A 16,695-nucleotide genomic window follows, 5' to 3' on the forward strand; every position below is an offset into this window, starting at 1 on the left:
CTGAAGTATGCTGTTAGTTGAGTGCTTCTCTCACTTTCTTCTGATCACTGGACCATATGAATTGAGTTTATCCACTTGTGAATTGGATAGATTCTTTGATGCTAGGGTTTTCAACCCTAACGAGCCAGGATGGTGTGAGCTGCAACTGGGGAAATTGTTTTAAGGCTTCGTTATGGAGAATCGCCTTGTGCTGCGTGTATTGGGACCCGGGGGACCACAGGGTAGAGTGTGTGTGGGAGGAGCCTACCCCCAGGTACTGTGTTGGCATCAGTGTTGGCAAGGGCCCAACGGGCTAAAGCTGCTGAGTGAATCCAGGGTCTGGGCCAGGCACCCCCAGGAGGGAAGGCACATCCACAGAACATTATCGCTGGGGGCGTTTCCCACCCCATTTTGGTACGTCACCATCCTGGGTGTGCTCAGTTTTCATTTTCCTTTCTTCCTGTAGGCGGTGGCTGATCACATCCCTCAGCTGGTCCAGGGTGTCAGAGGGAGCCAAGCCCAAGCAGAAGATCTCAGTGCCCAGCTGGCGCTCATCATCTCCAGCCAGAACTTCCTCCAGGTACCACGGAAACATTCACCTCCGTCTTCCCCGGAACCTCAACCCACCCCCACCCCACTGCCCACTTTAGGTGTGCTAGTTTCCAGAATACCTCATGCCATTATTCATAGCCAGGGAAATAAGAATCTGTGAGTGCATCTTCTCCAAAGGTGTGGTGGTTTCTTGTGGCAGATACAGAATGAGTAAGTATTGTCGGTCTTTGTGAAGTGTGGCTAGGTTCATTTTCTTTTTAATTAGATATAAAATGTGAATATTAAGTTGTGAACACTCCCTTTGTACGTACTTCTTTCACGTCTCTCAGCACTTTGTCTACTTGGATCTCCTAAACAGTCCATGTGGTTTGGCAAGTTTCTTCCTCGTCCCTGTCTATTCAGATCTGTACTTACAGGACCCAGTGATACTTCTATTTGGTTAATTCTTCAAGAGCCGTAGCTCCGACATGCAGGGATACAATATGAAATGTTTATGCTTCCTCACATTTTATCTTCATACATATACAAACGTATTTATGTATGTATGTATTCTCTTGGGATTCACTGTGTATTGACTGTTTTTCATATTAACATTTATATTATGAATATTTGTGAATTTGAATCATATTCTCTCATATACTATACTCATTGTTTCGCTGTTCTGTCATTCGACATACAGGTTATTTTCAGTTATTTGCTGTCATAAACAACCTGTGATATGATGAAAAGAAAAATCTTGGTGTGTGCTCAAATCTTTGTGCCCCTCTTGAATTGTTTCCTTAGGGTAAATTACTAGAACTAGAATTGCAAGCAGCTTATTTTTATCTTTGGGACATTGAGAATTGTGGCTTGGACAAGTTGTTTGTCTTCTGCTGTAGGTGGTTACAGGTCCTAGAATCAGTTGTGTTGTCCCACTGCTGGCAGGATCATAGGGTCTTATGATAGTATAGTGTGGACATGGTCCAGGGGTCACTGTCCCTGCCCTTGTTTTTCCTGTTTCTTTTGTTCTTTTAAGTTTGCTACTGTAGACGGATCAGATCTTAACAAGAATAAAGCCAGAGTCAGAAATAAATAGAAATGGAATCAGTAGATCAACAAGTTTTAAACTTTTTTTAAAGTTTACATTTTAAACTCTTTTCATACATGTGGTAAAATTGCCCTTCCAGAAGGATGAATGAATCTAAATTTACAACTAGCAACATATGGAGCACACTTTTTATTTATTTTTTTCTCTTTGTTTTATTTTATTTTAATTTTTATTGGAATATAGTTGATTTACAATGTTGTGTTAGTTTCATGTGTACAGCAAAGTGAATCAGTTATACATATACACATAGCCACTCTTTTTTTAGATTCAAATGTGGGGTTATTTTTTTTTTATTGGCGTATAATTGCTTTACCACGTTGTGTTAGTTTCTGCTATACAATGAAGTGAATCAGTTATATGTATACATATATCCCCTCCCTCTTAGACCTCCCCCCCATCCCACCCATCTAGGCCATCACAGAGCACTGAGGTGAGCTTCCTGTGCTTTACAGCATGTTCCTGCTAGCTACCTGTTTTACTCATGGTAGTGTATATATGTCAATCCTAATCTCCCAATTCGTCCCACCCTCCTCTACCCCCTGTGTCCACATGTCTGTTCCTACGTCTGCACCTCTATTCCTGCCCTGCAAATAGGATCATGTGTAACATTTTTGTAGATTCCACATATATGTGTTAATATACGATATTTGTTTTCCCTTTCTGGCTAACGTCACTCTGTATGACAGACTCTAGGCCCATCCACATCTCTACAAATGACCCAATTTCGTTCCTTTTTATGGCTGAGTAATATTCCATTGTATATATGTACCACATCTTCTTAATCCATTCATCTGTCATTGGACATTCAGGTTGTTTCCATGTCCTGGTTATTGTAAATAGTGCTGCAATGCAATGAACATTGGGGTACATGTGACCTTTTGAATTATGGTTTTCTCAGGGTATGTGCCCAGTAGTGGGGTTGCTGGATCATATGGTAGTTCTATTTTTAGTTTTTTAAGGAACCTCCATACAGTTCTCCATAGTGGCTGTATCAATATACATTCCCACCAAGAGTGCAAAAGGGTTCCCTTTTCTCCACACCCTCTCTGGCATATATTGTTTGGAGATTTTTTGATGATGGCCATTCTGACTGGTATGAGGTGAAACCTCATTGTAGTTTTCATTTGCATTTTGGAGCACACTTTTTAATACCTCTTTTCCAAGTTGGGAAGTCAATCATTTTTTTGAAATGTTTTTGCCAATTTACTTGGTTACGTTTTTATTATTTGATCTTGCATGTCCTTGATTTTCACAATGTTAAACATTTTTCATGTTTCAGTTATTTGTTTTTATTACGTGAACTTGTCTATTCATGCTTTTTATATAATCATTCTGATTTTTCTTATAAATTCTCATGAATTCCTTAAATATTAATAATATTAACTTGTGTCCTTGGTATTTATGATCTGGCACTTAAATTGTTACAGCTTTACTAAGAGCCATTGTATAGCATACATATTAAAAACCTTAAAATTATGTGTACTTTTTGGTCCAGAAACATTTATACAAAAAAATTATGAACATGTACAAAATTTTAGTTACATAGGTGTTTATCATATCATTGTTTATTATATTTGAAAACATGGAAAATACTTAACAATACAAGATTGAAAAGTGCTAACTGATGTATACACAGGGTATTACATAGCTATGAAAAAGATAGACTATGTGGAACAAGGAGATTCGAAAACAGAATAAATAGTATTATCTTACTTTTGAAAATATATGTGCCTGCACATATGTGCCTTCACCCACGCATGGTGAAATTGTCCTGGGTTCTGAGATGTGAGAGGTCACTCATTTCATTTTGTGTCCCTGTATTTTTCTAAATAGTCTATTACATATATTTAAGACACAGATTAAAGAGCTGTTCCAAGAAACACAAACATATTTAATAAGAAACTCCCTTTCAAATCTGTTTTAAATAAGAATTTCAAGCCACTAGCCCAGTTTTACTTCCCACTCCACCCCAAAAGACACATACTTTTTTTTTTGAATACCTTTATTGGGGTATAATTGCTTCACAATGTTGTGTTAGTTTCTGCTGTACAACAAAGTAAATCAGTTATATGTATACATATATACCCATATCCCCTCCCTCTTGAGCCTCCCTCCCACCCTCCCTATCCCACCCCTCTAGGTCGATACAAAGCACCAAGCTGATCTCCCTGTGCTATGCGGCTGCTTCCCACTAGCTATCTATCTTACGTTTGGTAGTGTATATATGTCAGTGCTACTCTCTCGCTTTGTCACAGCTTACCCTCCCCTCCCACGCCCCTGTCCTCAGGTCCCTTCTCTACGTCTGCGTCTTTATTCCTGCCCTGCCACTAGGTTCATCAGTACCGTTTTTTTAGATTCCGTATATGTGGGTTATCATATGGTGTTTGTTTTTCTCTTTCGGACTTACTTCACTCTGTATGACAGACTCTAGGTCCATCCACCTCATTTCAAATAATTCAAATTTGTTCCTTTTTATGGCTGAGTAATATTCCATTGTATATATGTACCACATCTTCTTTATCCATTCATCTGTCCATGGACATTTAGATTGCTTACATGTCCTGGATATTATAAATAGTGCTGCAGTGAATATTGTGGTGCATATATCTTTTGGAATTATGGTTTTCTCAGGGTATATACCCAGTAGTGGGATTGCTGGGTCATATGGTAGTTCTATTTTTAGTTTTTTAAGGAACCTCCATATTGTCCTCCATAGTGGCTGTATCAGTTTACATTCGCACTAATGGTGCAAGAGGGTTCCCTTTTCTCCACACCCTCTCCAGCATTTATTGTTTGTAGATTTTTTGATGATGGCCATTATGACTGGTGTGAAGGGATACCGCATTGTGGTTTTGATTTACGTTTCTCTAATCATTAGTGATGTTGACCATCTTTTCATGTGTTTGTTGGCAATCTGTATGTCTTCTTTGGAGAAGTGTCTATTTAGGTCTTCTGCCCATTTTTGGATTGGGTTGTTTGTTTTCTTGATATTGAGCTGCATGAGCTCCTTGTACCTTCTGGAGATTAATCCTTTGTCACTTGCTTTGTTTGCAAATATTTTCTCCCATTCTGAGGGTTGTCTTTTCATCTTGTTTATGGTTTCCTTTGCTGTGCAAAAGCTTTTAAATTTCATTAGGTCCAATTTGTTTATTTTTGGTTTTATTTCCCTTTCTCTAGGAGGTGGGTCAAAAAGGATCTTGCTGTGATTTATGTCATAGAGTGTTCTGCCTATGTTTTCCTCTAAGAGTTTGATGGTGTCTGCCCTTACATTTAGGTCTTTAATCCATTTTGAGTTTCTTTTTGTGTATGGTGTTAGGGAGTGTTCTAATTTCATTCTTTTACATGTAGCTGTCCAGTTTTCCCAGCACCACTTATTGAAGAGGCTGTCTTTTCTCCATTTTATATTCTTGCCTCCTTTGTCAAAGACAAGGAGACCATCTGTGCATTGGTTTATCTCTGGGCTTTCTATCCTGTTCCATTGATCTGTATTTCTGTTTTTGTGCCAGTACCATACTGTCTTGATTACTGTAACTTTGTAGTATAGTCTGAAGGCAGGGAGCCTGATTCCTCCAGCTCCATTTTTCTTTCTCAAGATTGTTTTGGCTATTTGCAGTCTTTTGTGTTTCCATACAAATTGTAAAATTTTCTTGTTCTAGTTCTGTGAAAAATGCCATTGGTAAATTGATCAGGATTGCATTGAATCTGTAGATTGTTTTGGGTAGTGTAGTCATTTTCACACTGTTGATTCTTCGAATCCAAGGGCATGGTATATCTCTCCATCTGTTTGTATTGTCTTTGATTTCTTTCATCAGCGTCTTACAGTTTTCTGCATACAGGTCTTTTGCCTCCTTAAGTAGGTTTATTCCTAGGTATTTTATTCTTTTTGTTGCAATGGTAAATGGGAGTTTCCTTAATTTCTCTGATTTTTTTCATTGTTAGTGTATAGGAATGCAAGAGATTTCTGTGCATTAATTTTGTATCCTGCTACCTTACCAAATTCATTGATTAGCTCTAGTAGTTTTCTGATGGCATCTTTAGGATTTTCTGTGTATACTATCATGTCACCTGCAAACAATGACAGCTTTACTTCTTCATTTCCAATTTGTATTCATCTTATTTCTTTTTCTTCTCTGATGGCTGTGGCTAAAACTTCCAAAACTATGTTGAGTAAGAGTGGTGAGAGTGGGCACCCTTGTCTTATTCCTGATCTTAGAGGAAATGCTTTCAGTTTTTCATCATTGAGAATGATATTGGCTGTGGGTTTGTCATGTATGGCTTTTATTATGTTGAGGTAGTTTCCCTCTAGGCCCACTTTCTGGATTTCTGGAGAGTTTTTTCATGAATGGGTGTTGAATTTTGTCAAAAGCTTTTTCTGCATCTGTTGAGATTATCATTTTTTTTAAGTTCATAGCATATTTATTGTTAATGAATTTTTCCTAGTTAGTATCTGAACAATATATACACTTATAAAATAAACATGATACCAGATGCTACAGTACAGATTTTCTTCTTTTTAAGTTTTCTACATCTATACTCTCATATTCCATGTGATCCAATTCTCCGACCTCTTCCCTCTATTCTTATGACTTTGAAACCTTCAGCCAGGCAGCACTCCATGATGCCATTTGATACAAACACAATCATAAATACAAACACAAACTCGGGCACTTCGATTACAAGGCAATCAAATGCTTTTTATCCTTCAATTTGTTAATAAGGTCTGTCACATTGATTGATTTGCATATATTGAAGAATCCTTGCATTCCTGGGCTAAACCCCATTTGATCATGGTGTGTGATTCTTTTAATGTGCTAATGGATTCTGTTTGCTAGTATTTTGTTGAAGATTTTTGCATCTATGTTAATCAGTGATATTGGCCTGTAGTTTTCTTTCTTTGTGACATCTTTGTCTGGTTTTGGAGTCAGGTTGATGGTGGCCTCATAGAATGAGTTTGGGAGTATTCCTCTCTCTACTACATTTTGGAAGAGTTTGAGAAGGATAGATGTTAGCTCTTCTTTAAATGTTTGATAGAATTCTCCTGTGAAGCCAACTGGCCCTAGACTTTCGTTTGTTGGAAGATTTTTAATCACGGTTTCAGTTTCAGTGCTTGTGATTGGTCTTTTCATATTTTTTCTTTCTTTCTGGTTCAGTCTTGGAAGGGTGTGCTATTCTAAAAATTTGTCCATTTCTTCCAGATTGGCCATCTTGTTGGCATTAGTTGCTTGTAATAGTCTCTTATGATCCTTTGTATTTCTGCAGTGTCAGTTGTTACTTCTCCTTTTTCATCTCTAATTCTGTTTATTTGAGTCTTCTTCCTTTTTTTCCTGATTAGTCTGATTAATGGTTTATTAATTTTGTTTATCTTCACAAAGAACCAGCTTTAAGTTTTATTGATCTTTGCAATTGTTTCCTTCATTTCTTTTTCATTTATTTCTGATCTGATCTTTATGATTTCTTTCCTTCTGCTAACTTTGGGGATTTTTGTTCTTCTTTCTCTAATTGCTTTAGGTGTAAGGTTAGTTGTTTATCTGAGATTTTTCTTGTTTCTTGAGGTAGGATTGTATTGCTATAATCTTCCCTCTTAGAACTGCTTTTGCTGCATCCCATAGGGTTTGGGTCGTCGTGTCTCCATTGTCATTTTTTTCTAGGTATTTTTTGATTTCCTCTTTGATTTCTTCAGTGATCACTTCGTTATTAAGTAGTGTATTGTTTAGCCTCCATGTGTTTGTATTTTTTACAGATCTTTTCCTGTAATTGATATCTAGTCTCACAGCATTGTCGTCGGAAAAGATACTTGATGCAATTTCAATTTTCTTAAATTTACCAAGGCTTGATTTGTGACCCAAGATGTGATCTATCCTGGAGAATGTTCCATGTGCACTTGAGAAGTGTATTCTGTTGTTTTTGGATGGAATGTCCTATAAATATCAATTAAGTCCATGTGGTCTAATGTGTCATTTAAAACTTGCACTTCCTTATTTATTTTCTGTTTGGATGATCTGTCCATTGGTTTAAGTGGGGTGTTAAAGTCGCCTACTGTTATTGTGTTACTGTCAGTTTCCCCTTTTATGGCTGTTAGCATTTGCCTTATGTATTGAGGTGCTCCTATGTTGGGTGCATAGATATTTACAAGTGTTATATCTTCTTCTTGGACTGATCCCTTGATCATTATGTAGTGTCCTTCCTTGTCTCTTTTAGTAGTCTTTATTTTAAAGTCTATTTTGTCTGATATGAGTATTGCTACTCCAGCTTTCTTTTGATTTCCATTTGCATGGAATATCTTTTTCCATCCCCTCCCTTTCAGTCTGTATGTGTCCCTGCGTCTGAAGTGGGTCTCTTGTAGACAGCATGTATATGGGTCTTGTTTTTCTATCCATTCAGCCAGTCTGAAGGCACATACTTTCCGTTTCAAATATTCTTAGAATGTACTGCCCTAGAGTATCTGATTTCGGTTGGCAATTTTGGGGGGAAACTAGATGGTTTTAATATTCCTTGTTTTAGGGCAAAGTAGGTTCTGGCTGATAAGGCGGCATTGCTGTTTGGGTCTCTACTCTGACTCTTGCTGCCCAGGAGCTGTCTTACCTTCAGCTTTTCTCTCCATAGCCTGGAAGCAAGATGGTGTCCTCTGCTAAAGCCGCAGTGCCCACTGTCAGCGACCAGGCTGCAGCCATGCAGCTGAGCCAGTGTGCCAAGAACCTTGCCACCAGCTTGGCAGAGCTGCGTACCGCATCACAGAAGGCAAGTGGACCCTGGTCACGGCAGTTAGCTTGTCAGGAGCGGAGCTTTTAATTCCTTACTGTTGGTGTGACCTGGGTGCTCCCCAGGGCCTGAACGCTGCCTGGCATATTGCTTGGTTCAGTTGTCCATTTCATCTGCTTGATCACTAAATATGCTCGTGTGGATTGGCTTTTGCCCCTTTTAGCCGCTATCTCCTCGACGTAGTTATCACCTTCTGGTTACAGATGACTTTGGTTAAACTATGCTAAGTTGCATACTTCCCCTCCTCCCCTGCCCTGGGACAAGCAATGATCTATTTCTCACAGTCTTAGGGGAGACCAGTCATCAGTTTCTTGGTGCCAGGTAAACTGTGGGCACAGTAAGTGATGATATCTTCCAGGTGTTATCTTGTGAACTTAATGACATTATATAGGCAGCAAATCTATTTTGGAGGATCATCTATATTATCTTTGCCCTGAGAGGTTTCCACCTCTTAAATGGGAGCATTCACCTTCACAAGATCCTCGATAGAACAGAACTGGGGATTAATGCGTTTCTGTCTCTGGGATGTGTTAATTACCAAAGGGCCTCATTACTGTACTGTTTGATGTGGTATTAGCATGAAGTTCTAGCATGAATTCATTTTTCCTCATTGTAACAAGCCCTTTATAGAAGCAGGCAGCCTCATATATGAGCAAGGGAAGAAGGTTAGAAGCTGATTTGAATTTGTAATATAAACAGTGCACTACATCACCAAAGAAAAATATCTAGAGTTTTAGGTTATATCTAATAAAAAAGTTATTTTGAGCTCTCTTTCTCAAAGAGAGGTCTAGGGACCATCTGCACTGGAATCACATGGGGGCATTTAGGGTGCAGGTTCCTGGGCCTCACCTCTGAGCACCCCAGTCAGAATCTCTGGTCATAGAGCCCAAATATCTGCATTTTAACAAGTTTTCTCAGTGACCGAACGACACACCCACCTCCAACAACTGCTTTGGAGCAGTGATCCCCGAAGTGGGACCCAGGCAACACTGTGCAGTGGATTCAGGAAGACTCTTTTTATGATTTTAGTATATAGTGTAGGGGTTAAGAATACAGGCTCTAAAATCAGACCACCTGCATTCAAATTCTCGCCTTGCCCTTGACTAATTTTGTGACCTGGGCAAGTTACTTAACCTCTCTGCCTCAGTATTGTCACCTAGTAATACTCACACATAGAAATCAATCAAATAGTGTGTACTGCTGCTGTTGTTACTGTTATCTAAAAAAGAAAGAAGTTAAGATACACCAGCATTTAATATACTTGTATGTGTATCATTTACTAACATTTACGGGTATAATTTATTAACATGCATGTTGGGGGTGTGTGATCAAAGCATTTGGAGACCGCTGTTCTAGATGATCACCAGAATGAAGCAGTTTTCTTAAAAGTTTTTACTAAGGAAAAAAATCTTTCATAGCCTTCAGTATGGAACGATAATGGTTTACAATCTAGAAATTTGTAAAGAGATTCAGTAAGGTTGACATAGACTTGTCTGTAGCGTCCTGGGTTCATTTGTTTATTCGTTCCTTCATCCACCCCATGCTTCCCAAGTTTTTGTGTGCACACATACTGTGCTAGGTGCCCCATGTCTAGAACCCAGACACAGTGAATAAGGATCCTCTTCGTTTGAGAGGTACTGTATTTCTGATATAAACAGCTTCAAGGAAAATTTAAGTATATCCAGTTATGAGACACACATAATTGATTATTTAGGGAACTTAGGACTGAGGTCCTGATTGAGCGTGATTTTGTGCTCTCAGGAAATGCTTGTTACCCTTGCTTCCTATTGCTAGATTTGGAGAATCATTGGTTGTATCCAGAAAGGAATTTCCTATGTTGCAAGGCACTGGGGATGCTTTTCCCGAGCAGACTGTTGTGCACATATTCTCAACTCTGTTGACAGGCCCATGAAGCCTGTGGTCCCATGGAAATCGATTCAGCACTGAGCACTGTGCAGACCCTGAAGAGTGAACTGCAGGATGCCAAGATGGCTGCCGTGGAGAGTCAGCTGAAGCCACTCCCAGGGGAGACGGTAGGAGATGTTGGTGGCAGCTGGGGTCTGGGACTCTACCTCTGTTAGAAAGTCACGGCATTTTTAGAGTTGGGGAGGAGGGGTGGTCAGTGTGTCTCAGTTTCAAGTGTTTTTAATGCAAAGCCCTAGAATAGCCACATTTCTCTGGAACAGTCTTATGATAGAGATGGCCCTGAGGGGGCCTCTGGTGATGGGCCTGTGTGTACCTGCCTGGGGTGTGGCTGGGGATGACCAGGCATCAGTTCCTATTCATCCCTCTTTTCCATTAACAAGACCTGCTGGCGTTTGAGGCCAGTGTTCTAATCCTGCAGGCTTTTTCTGAAAAGAATGCCCAGTGCAGCTGGAGGAGCTATGTTTAGACCTCGGAGTTCTGGCTTCTTGGTCCAGGTTGTGTCATCCACTAGCTGTAGGCAAATCCCAATCTCCTCTATGTCTAAAGTATTTTATTTACGAAATGGGTGGCAATTAAGTTATAAACACAGAATATATTTTCAACAGTCGTGTTTAAAAAAATTTCCATAGTGCAAGGCACTGGGGTGGGCAATGGCAAAGCACTTTACTCTAGTAAAGCCACAACAGCAAGTGGAATGTTGGCTCCAGAAATCTCATTTGATCACGTTATGATACCTCCTGATGCCTGTGCCAGGGTTTTCTTGGCTAAAATTTTACCAGTCGTCCTCATTTGTACGTACCTCCTTTCCCTCACTCCTGAACATTACTAATAAAATAGCTTCATTTATTAAGCACCTCTTATGCACTGTGTACACACACAGTCAGCCTAGTTTATCCTGATAGTAACCTAATGAACAAGTGTTGTTCACCCCATTTTACAGCTGGAAAAAAAAAGGTGCCCTGTTCTACTCAATGTTACCTGGCAGTTAGCATCAGAACCATGGGTTGAACCCGGATCTATAGGACTCCAAAACCCATGCCTTGATCTTTCAGAGTGAGAACTTTTACTCTTAACTACTGCTGCTCTTTGGATAGAAACTAAAAACTTTTAGAGTATAAAAGGACTACCAGAGCATCTAATTTACCATTGAACAATGCCTGGTACATAGGAAGCATTCGGAAAATATTTGTGAAATCAAGCTACCCCTGATAGTAAAAACAGGAAACTCAGGAAGTCACTTAACTAAGGTGCCCCGGCTAAAGAGAAAGTCAGTATTGGCTCCTGAGCCAGCAGCTTTGCAAAGTGGTCCAGGTATCCCTTTGCAGACTTCTGTGCTCCAGGAGCCCATGACACCTATTCTGCCTTCACATAAAACAACCGGTCAGTTAGCATGCAAGAAACATGTAATTTTTAAAGAAATTGTTTGCCCTAAACAAATGTGTGTACTGTGTTATACTGTTGGCTACAGTGGACCAGGCTCCGTTTTTTACTTGAAGAAAATGCCTCTCTTAGAAAACATGTTGTGGGGTTAAAACTGCTTACATTTCCTGATGCTTTTCTGAACTCTCGCAGCGTGCCCGGAAGTTCTCTTCCAAAATGTTGTCCTCATCTAGTAATTGAATAATTACCCTTACCGTAGGGCTTTATTGACTTTATTCTCTGAATTATTTATTCCGTTGACAAAGCAAGACGACGTGCTCGTCATGGGAAGCAAGCTCTTTGCCCGTTTTCATAATCTCATTTACCATCCCAAACCTCTATTCCTATTGCATTTCCCTCTGGTTAGAACTCCGCAAAGTATAATGATCAAATTGAACAATGTTAATGGTCCCACGTGCCAGGAAGGTGGAACAGCTGGATGTCTGCTCACTTCCTGCTAAGGCATAATTAATTCTCACTAAGGATTTGTTGCAGACTTCTGAATTAGCTTCTGAAAGCATAATACTAATGGCTACCATTTGTTGAGTACCTACGTTAATTCTCTGAAAACCTTCTGAGCTAGATACTGTGATCTCAGGACACAGAGACTGGGAGAGTTCAGTGACTTACCCCAATCTCTCAACAGCTAGCAAGTGGGGAAAGGAAGCAGAGGGCAGGGTGTGAACTCATTTGTTTATCCTGAAGCCTGGGTTCTTTCCCCTCTATCACCCTACTTCTTCTTAGTGCCATTGGTGTATTAGGTGGGAAAGAGTTGAGGCCCAGAAGTTTGATCTGCATTATTTGGGGGCTAAGACTTTAGTGGATGATTTGCCTCTTCTAAGCTGTCTTCCTCCTTGAATCTTCTTACAGCTGGAAAAATGTGCTCAGGACCTGGGAAGTACATCTAAAGCAGTGGGCTCCTCCATGGCGCAGCTCCTGACCTGTGCTGCTCAAGGCAATGAGCACTACACAGGTGAGACTCACACCCTTCGTGATGCCCTGAGGCCAGGTACAGACCACTGGGCTGGTGTGGGGAGTTTGTTGATTTGACAGTGAACCTGACTTTTTTATTTCAGCAGTTCAACACACATTTTTCAAGCACTTTCAACATGCTTGTTACTGGGCTTGATGCTAAGCGTACAAAGACTAATCAAATATGATTCCCCCAAACTATTTGAGTCACCCCTATTAGACTATAAGCAGATGGTAATTATAGACCTCTGCAACTGTGTATGTCTCTTGAAATTCCACTAAAGGAGAGAAAGAAAGAAAAAGTCAAAGAAAATGAGAGAGAAGAAAACAAATAAGATCTCAATGAAGTTGTCGAAGATGGAAGGAGACAGATGAGTGGTAACTGAGAGACCCCAATAAATAAAAACCTGAAGTTGTCCAGGGATAGGGACGCTAACAAGAAGCAAGCTGATTGGTGCTGCAAAACTCTGGGAGAGTTTGAGCCCTGGAGACACCAGGTACCCCTGAACCAGGAGTACTGTATAAGGAACAGAATGTATAAGGAAAAATACCTGGTGATACAAAAAAAAAAAAAAAAAAAAAAGAATGTTCTCATAGTCGGAAGTCTGTTTCTATCTAAAATGGAGACAACAAGAAGTTTCAGTATTAGCCCATTACTTGAAAATGAGAACTACGTCAGGACTTCCCTGGTGGCGCAGTGGTTAAGAGTCCACCTGCCAGTGCAGGGAACACAGGTTCGAGCCCTGGTCCAGGAAGATCCCACATGCCACGGAACAACTAAGCCCATGTGCCACAACTACTGAGCCTGCGCTCTAGAGCCTGCGAGCCACAACTACTGAGCCCACGAGCTGCAACTCCTGAAGCCCGCATGCCTAGAGCCTCTGCTCTGTGACAAAGAGAAGCCACCGCAATGAAAAGCCCGCACACCACAACGAAGAGTAGCCCCTGCTCACCGCAACTAGAGAAAAGCCCGCATGCAGCAACGAAGACCCAACACAACCATAAATAAATAATTAAATAAATCCATCCATCCATCCATCCATCAGAAGAAACCTTAAAGAACTGAGTGGCTCTATAAGTAGGAATCAGGTGAAGAGGAGATGGATTGTTGCTTTTGTTATATAATAGTACGGCTTGAATATTTTTTTTTGAAATATACATTACTATTAAAGAATAATATACATCCAGAGGAGAGTATAAGTCCTAAATGTATATCTTCATGAGTTATCCCAAATTGAATACACCTGAAAAACCCCCACCAAGATCAAGTAATGAGCATTTTTGGCATCCCAGGGGAACTGCTGGGTCATAGGCTGTGCGGCCACTCAGCTACAGTTCTTCCTGCGGTATCTGAAATTTCCACTTGTTCTACATCCTGGTCACCACATCTGCTTTGTCAACATTAGCCATTCTGTTGAGTGTGTAGTAGAATCACATTATGGCTTTAGTTTGCATGTCCCTGAGGAACAGGGCAGTTGAGGATATTTTCAGTTTATCAGCCATTTGGGTACCTTCTTTTGTGAAGCATCCCTTCATGTCTTTTGCCCATTTTTTTAAAATATGAGTTTTCTGCCTTTTCCTTATTTATTTGCAGGAGTTAGTTGTCACATATATATGTATTTCTTGTATCTTGTGGCTTACCTTTTCACTGTTTTAAAGGTGTTTCTTGATAAACAGAACTTAAATTTTAATATAGTCCAACTTATACTTCTCCTTTACGGTTAGTGCTTTTTGTGTCCGATTTAAAAATGTTGCTTCTCCAAGTCATGAAGATATTCTTCTCTGTTATATTCTAAAGGCTTTGTTGTTTTACTTCCATATTTAGAACTACGATCCACCTGGAATTGAGTTTTATATGTGGGCAAACAGGGTCCTAGTGTAGTTGCTTTTGCACCAGGGCATCCATCCATTTGACCCAGCACCACTTTCTGAAGCGACCCTCCTATCCCCAGTGGTCTTGAGGGCAATTTCATTATAAATTAAGGGCATAAATGTGAGTCAGTTTCTGAACTTTTGCTTCTTTTTCATTGCTTTAATTGCCTGATCTTACCTTAGTACCATACTTTCCTAATCATTGCAGTTTTATACTAAGTGTTAACATCTGATAATGTGAGTCCTCTGTCTTTGTTATTCTTCCTCAAGTTAGTGCTGACTTTCCTTGACCCTTTGTATTTCCACATCTATTTTAGAATCAACCTGTCAATATGTACCCTCCCCCGCAAAAAAAACCTTTCGCTTGTTTTTTTATTTGTTTGTTTTTTTGATCGGGGTTACCTGAATCTGGGGATAATTGAAATCTTTACATTACTGAGTCTTCTAATCTGTGAATGTGGTATATCTCTACATTTATTTAGATTTCCTTTCTCTCAATACTGTTTTATAGTTTTTTGCGTAGAAGTTTTTGTTTTCATTAGAGTGTGCGTCATAAATCTTTTACTTTCATTTTTTCTCTATGCTTATATTTAATGCATGTGTATGCATGCATACCTATGCGTATCATGTAGTTGTTCTTTCAGAGGGGGAGGAGTTGTTTGTTGATGTGACAGTATTTTCCGTTCAATTGGAGTATTTGGTCTGTTTATATAAAATATAATTACTGATACATTGAGGTTTGCATTTGTCATCTTTTTTTGTATTTCTTTTGTATTTGTCATCTTCTTTTGTATTTCTTTTCTATATGTCCTACCTATCCTAGGCTCCTTTTTCTCTCCTTTCTTGCTTTCTTTCAGATTTATATGTGCTTTTTAAAATCTATTTCTCTTCCCTTGATTAGTTTATTAGTTGTACATTCACTGCGTATTCTTTTTTGGTAGTACACGAGCCTCTCACTGCTGTGGCCTCTCCCGTTGCGGAGCACAGGCTCTGGGCGCGCAGGCTCAGCGGCCATGGCTCACGGGCCTAGCTGCTCCGCAGCATGTGGGATCTTCCCAGACCAGGGCATGAACCTGCGTACCCTGCATCAGCAGGCAGACTCTCAACCACTGCACCACCAGGGAAGCCCCTCACTGCCTATTCTTGAACAATTTTTTTTTCTTTTTTCTTTTTGCGGTACGCAGGCCTCTCACTGTTGTGGCCTCTCCTGTTGCGCCTGACACGCAGGCTCAGCGGCCATGGCTCACAGGCCCAGCTGCTCCGCAGCATGTGGGATCTTCCCAGACCGGGGCACGAACCCGTGTCCCCTGCATCGGCAGGCGGACTCTCAACGACTGCGCCACCAGGGAAGCCCTTGAACAATTTTTTAAAAGTACAATATAAGTTAGTATGTTTACCTCTTCCTGGACAGTGCAAGAATCTTGGGACACTTAAACTTCATTGACCTTTCTTCCAACTCATTCATTGTTGTTGAGTGCTTTAATTCTACATATATTTAACCTCCTCAGTACTGCCTCAAAGTTGTTTCATAGTCAGTATTGATTAAATGCTCCTCCATATTGACCTTTCCATTGCTGTTCATTCCTTTCTGCATTGCAATGTGCTTCCACCTGGGATTATTTCCTGTCTGCCTAAAGAACTCCCTGCATTAATTCCTTTAGTGTGAGTCTGCAGTGACCAGTTCTTTCAGTTGTTGTTTGTTTAAAATGCCTTTGTTTAGCCTCTATTTTTGGTAGATAATTTTACGTGTTGTAAAATTTTAGGTTGGCGGTTATTTTCTTCCAGCATTTGAAGGTGTTATTCCGTTGTCAGCACTTGAAGGTGTTATTCCATTGTCTTCTGGCTTCCTTTATTTCTGTGGTGAAGTCAGCTGTCGCTTTACCCTTCCACAGGTCATGTGGTTTTAGTTTTCCCCTCTGCTACTCGTTTTTTAGATTTTCTCAGTCTTTGGTTTTCAAGCACTGTGCCTAGAGGAGTTTTGTTTTGTGTCGTTTTGCCTATTTATCCCACTTTGGGTTTTAGTACTCCTTAAAGATGGGATTTGCTGTCTTAGATCAGTTTTGGAAAACTCAGCCACTATATCTTCAAATGCTGCTTCTGTCCCATTTTTTTCTCTCCTCTTTGTACAC

General features: G+C 40.0%; 1 protein-coding gene across 7 annotated transcripts in view; it reads left to right on the forward strand.

Annotated features, from left to right (window-relative positions):
- TLN2 (talin 2) overlaps window positions 1-16,695 on the forward strand; it is a 448,850-nt gene that overhangs the window by 321,943 nt on the left and 110,212 nt on the right. For 4 of the 7 annotated variants that reach the window (XM_060151222.1, XM_060151260.1, XM_060151236.1 and 1 more), the window contains 4 exons: window positions 446-559; window positions 8,222-8,356; window positions 10,282-10,410; window positions 12,593-12,731. In XM_060151222.1, coding sequence (XP_060007205.1) covers window positions 446-559; window positions 8,222-8,356; window positions 10,282-10,410; window positions 12,593-12,731 — 517 coding nt within the window. The remainder of the gene's footprint in view (window positions 1-445; window positions 560-8,221; window positions 8,357-10,281; window positions 10,411-12,592; window positions 12,732-16,695) is intronic. The other 3 variants (XM_060151243.1, XM_060151251.1, XM_060151268.1) reach the window with 1 other exon arrangement.

Source organism: Lagenorhynchus albirostris, chromosome 1 (genome assembly GCF_949774975.1).
Source record: "Lagenorhynchus albirostris chromosome 1, mLagAlb1.1, whole genome shotgun sequence".
NCBI lineage: Eukaryota > Metazoa > Chordata > Mammalia > Artiodactyla > Delphinidae > Lagenorhynchus > Lagenorhynchus albirostris.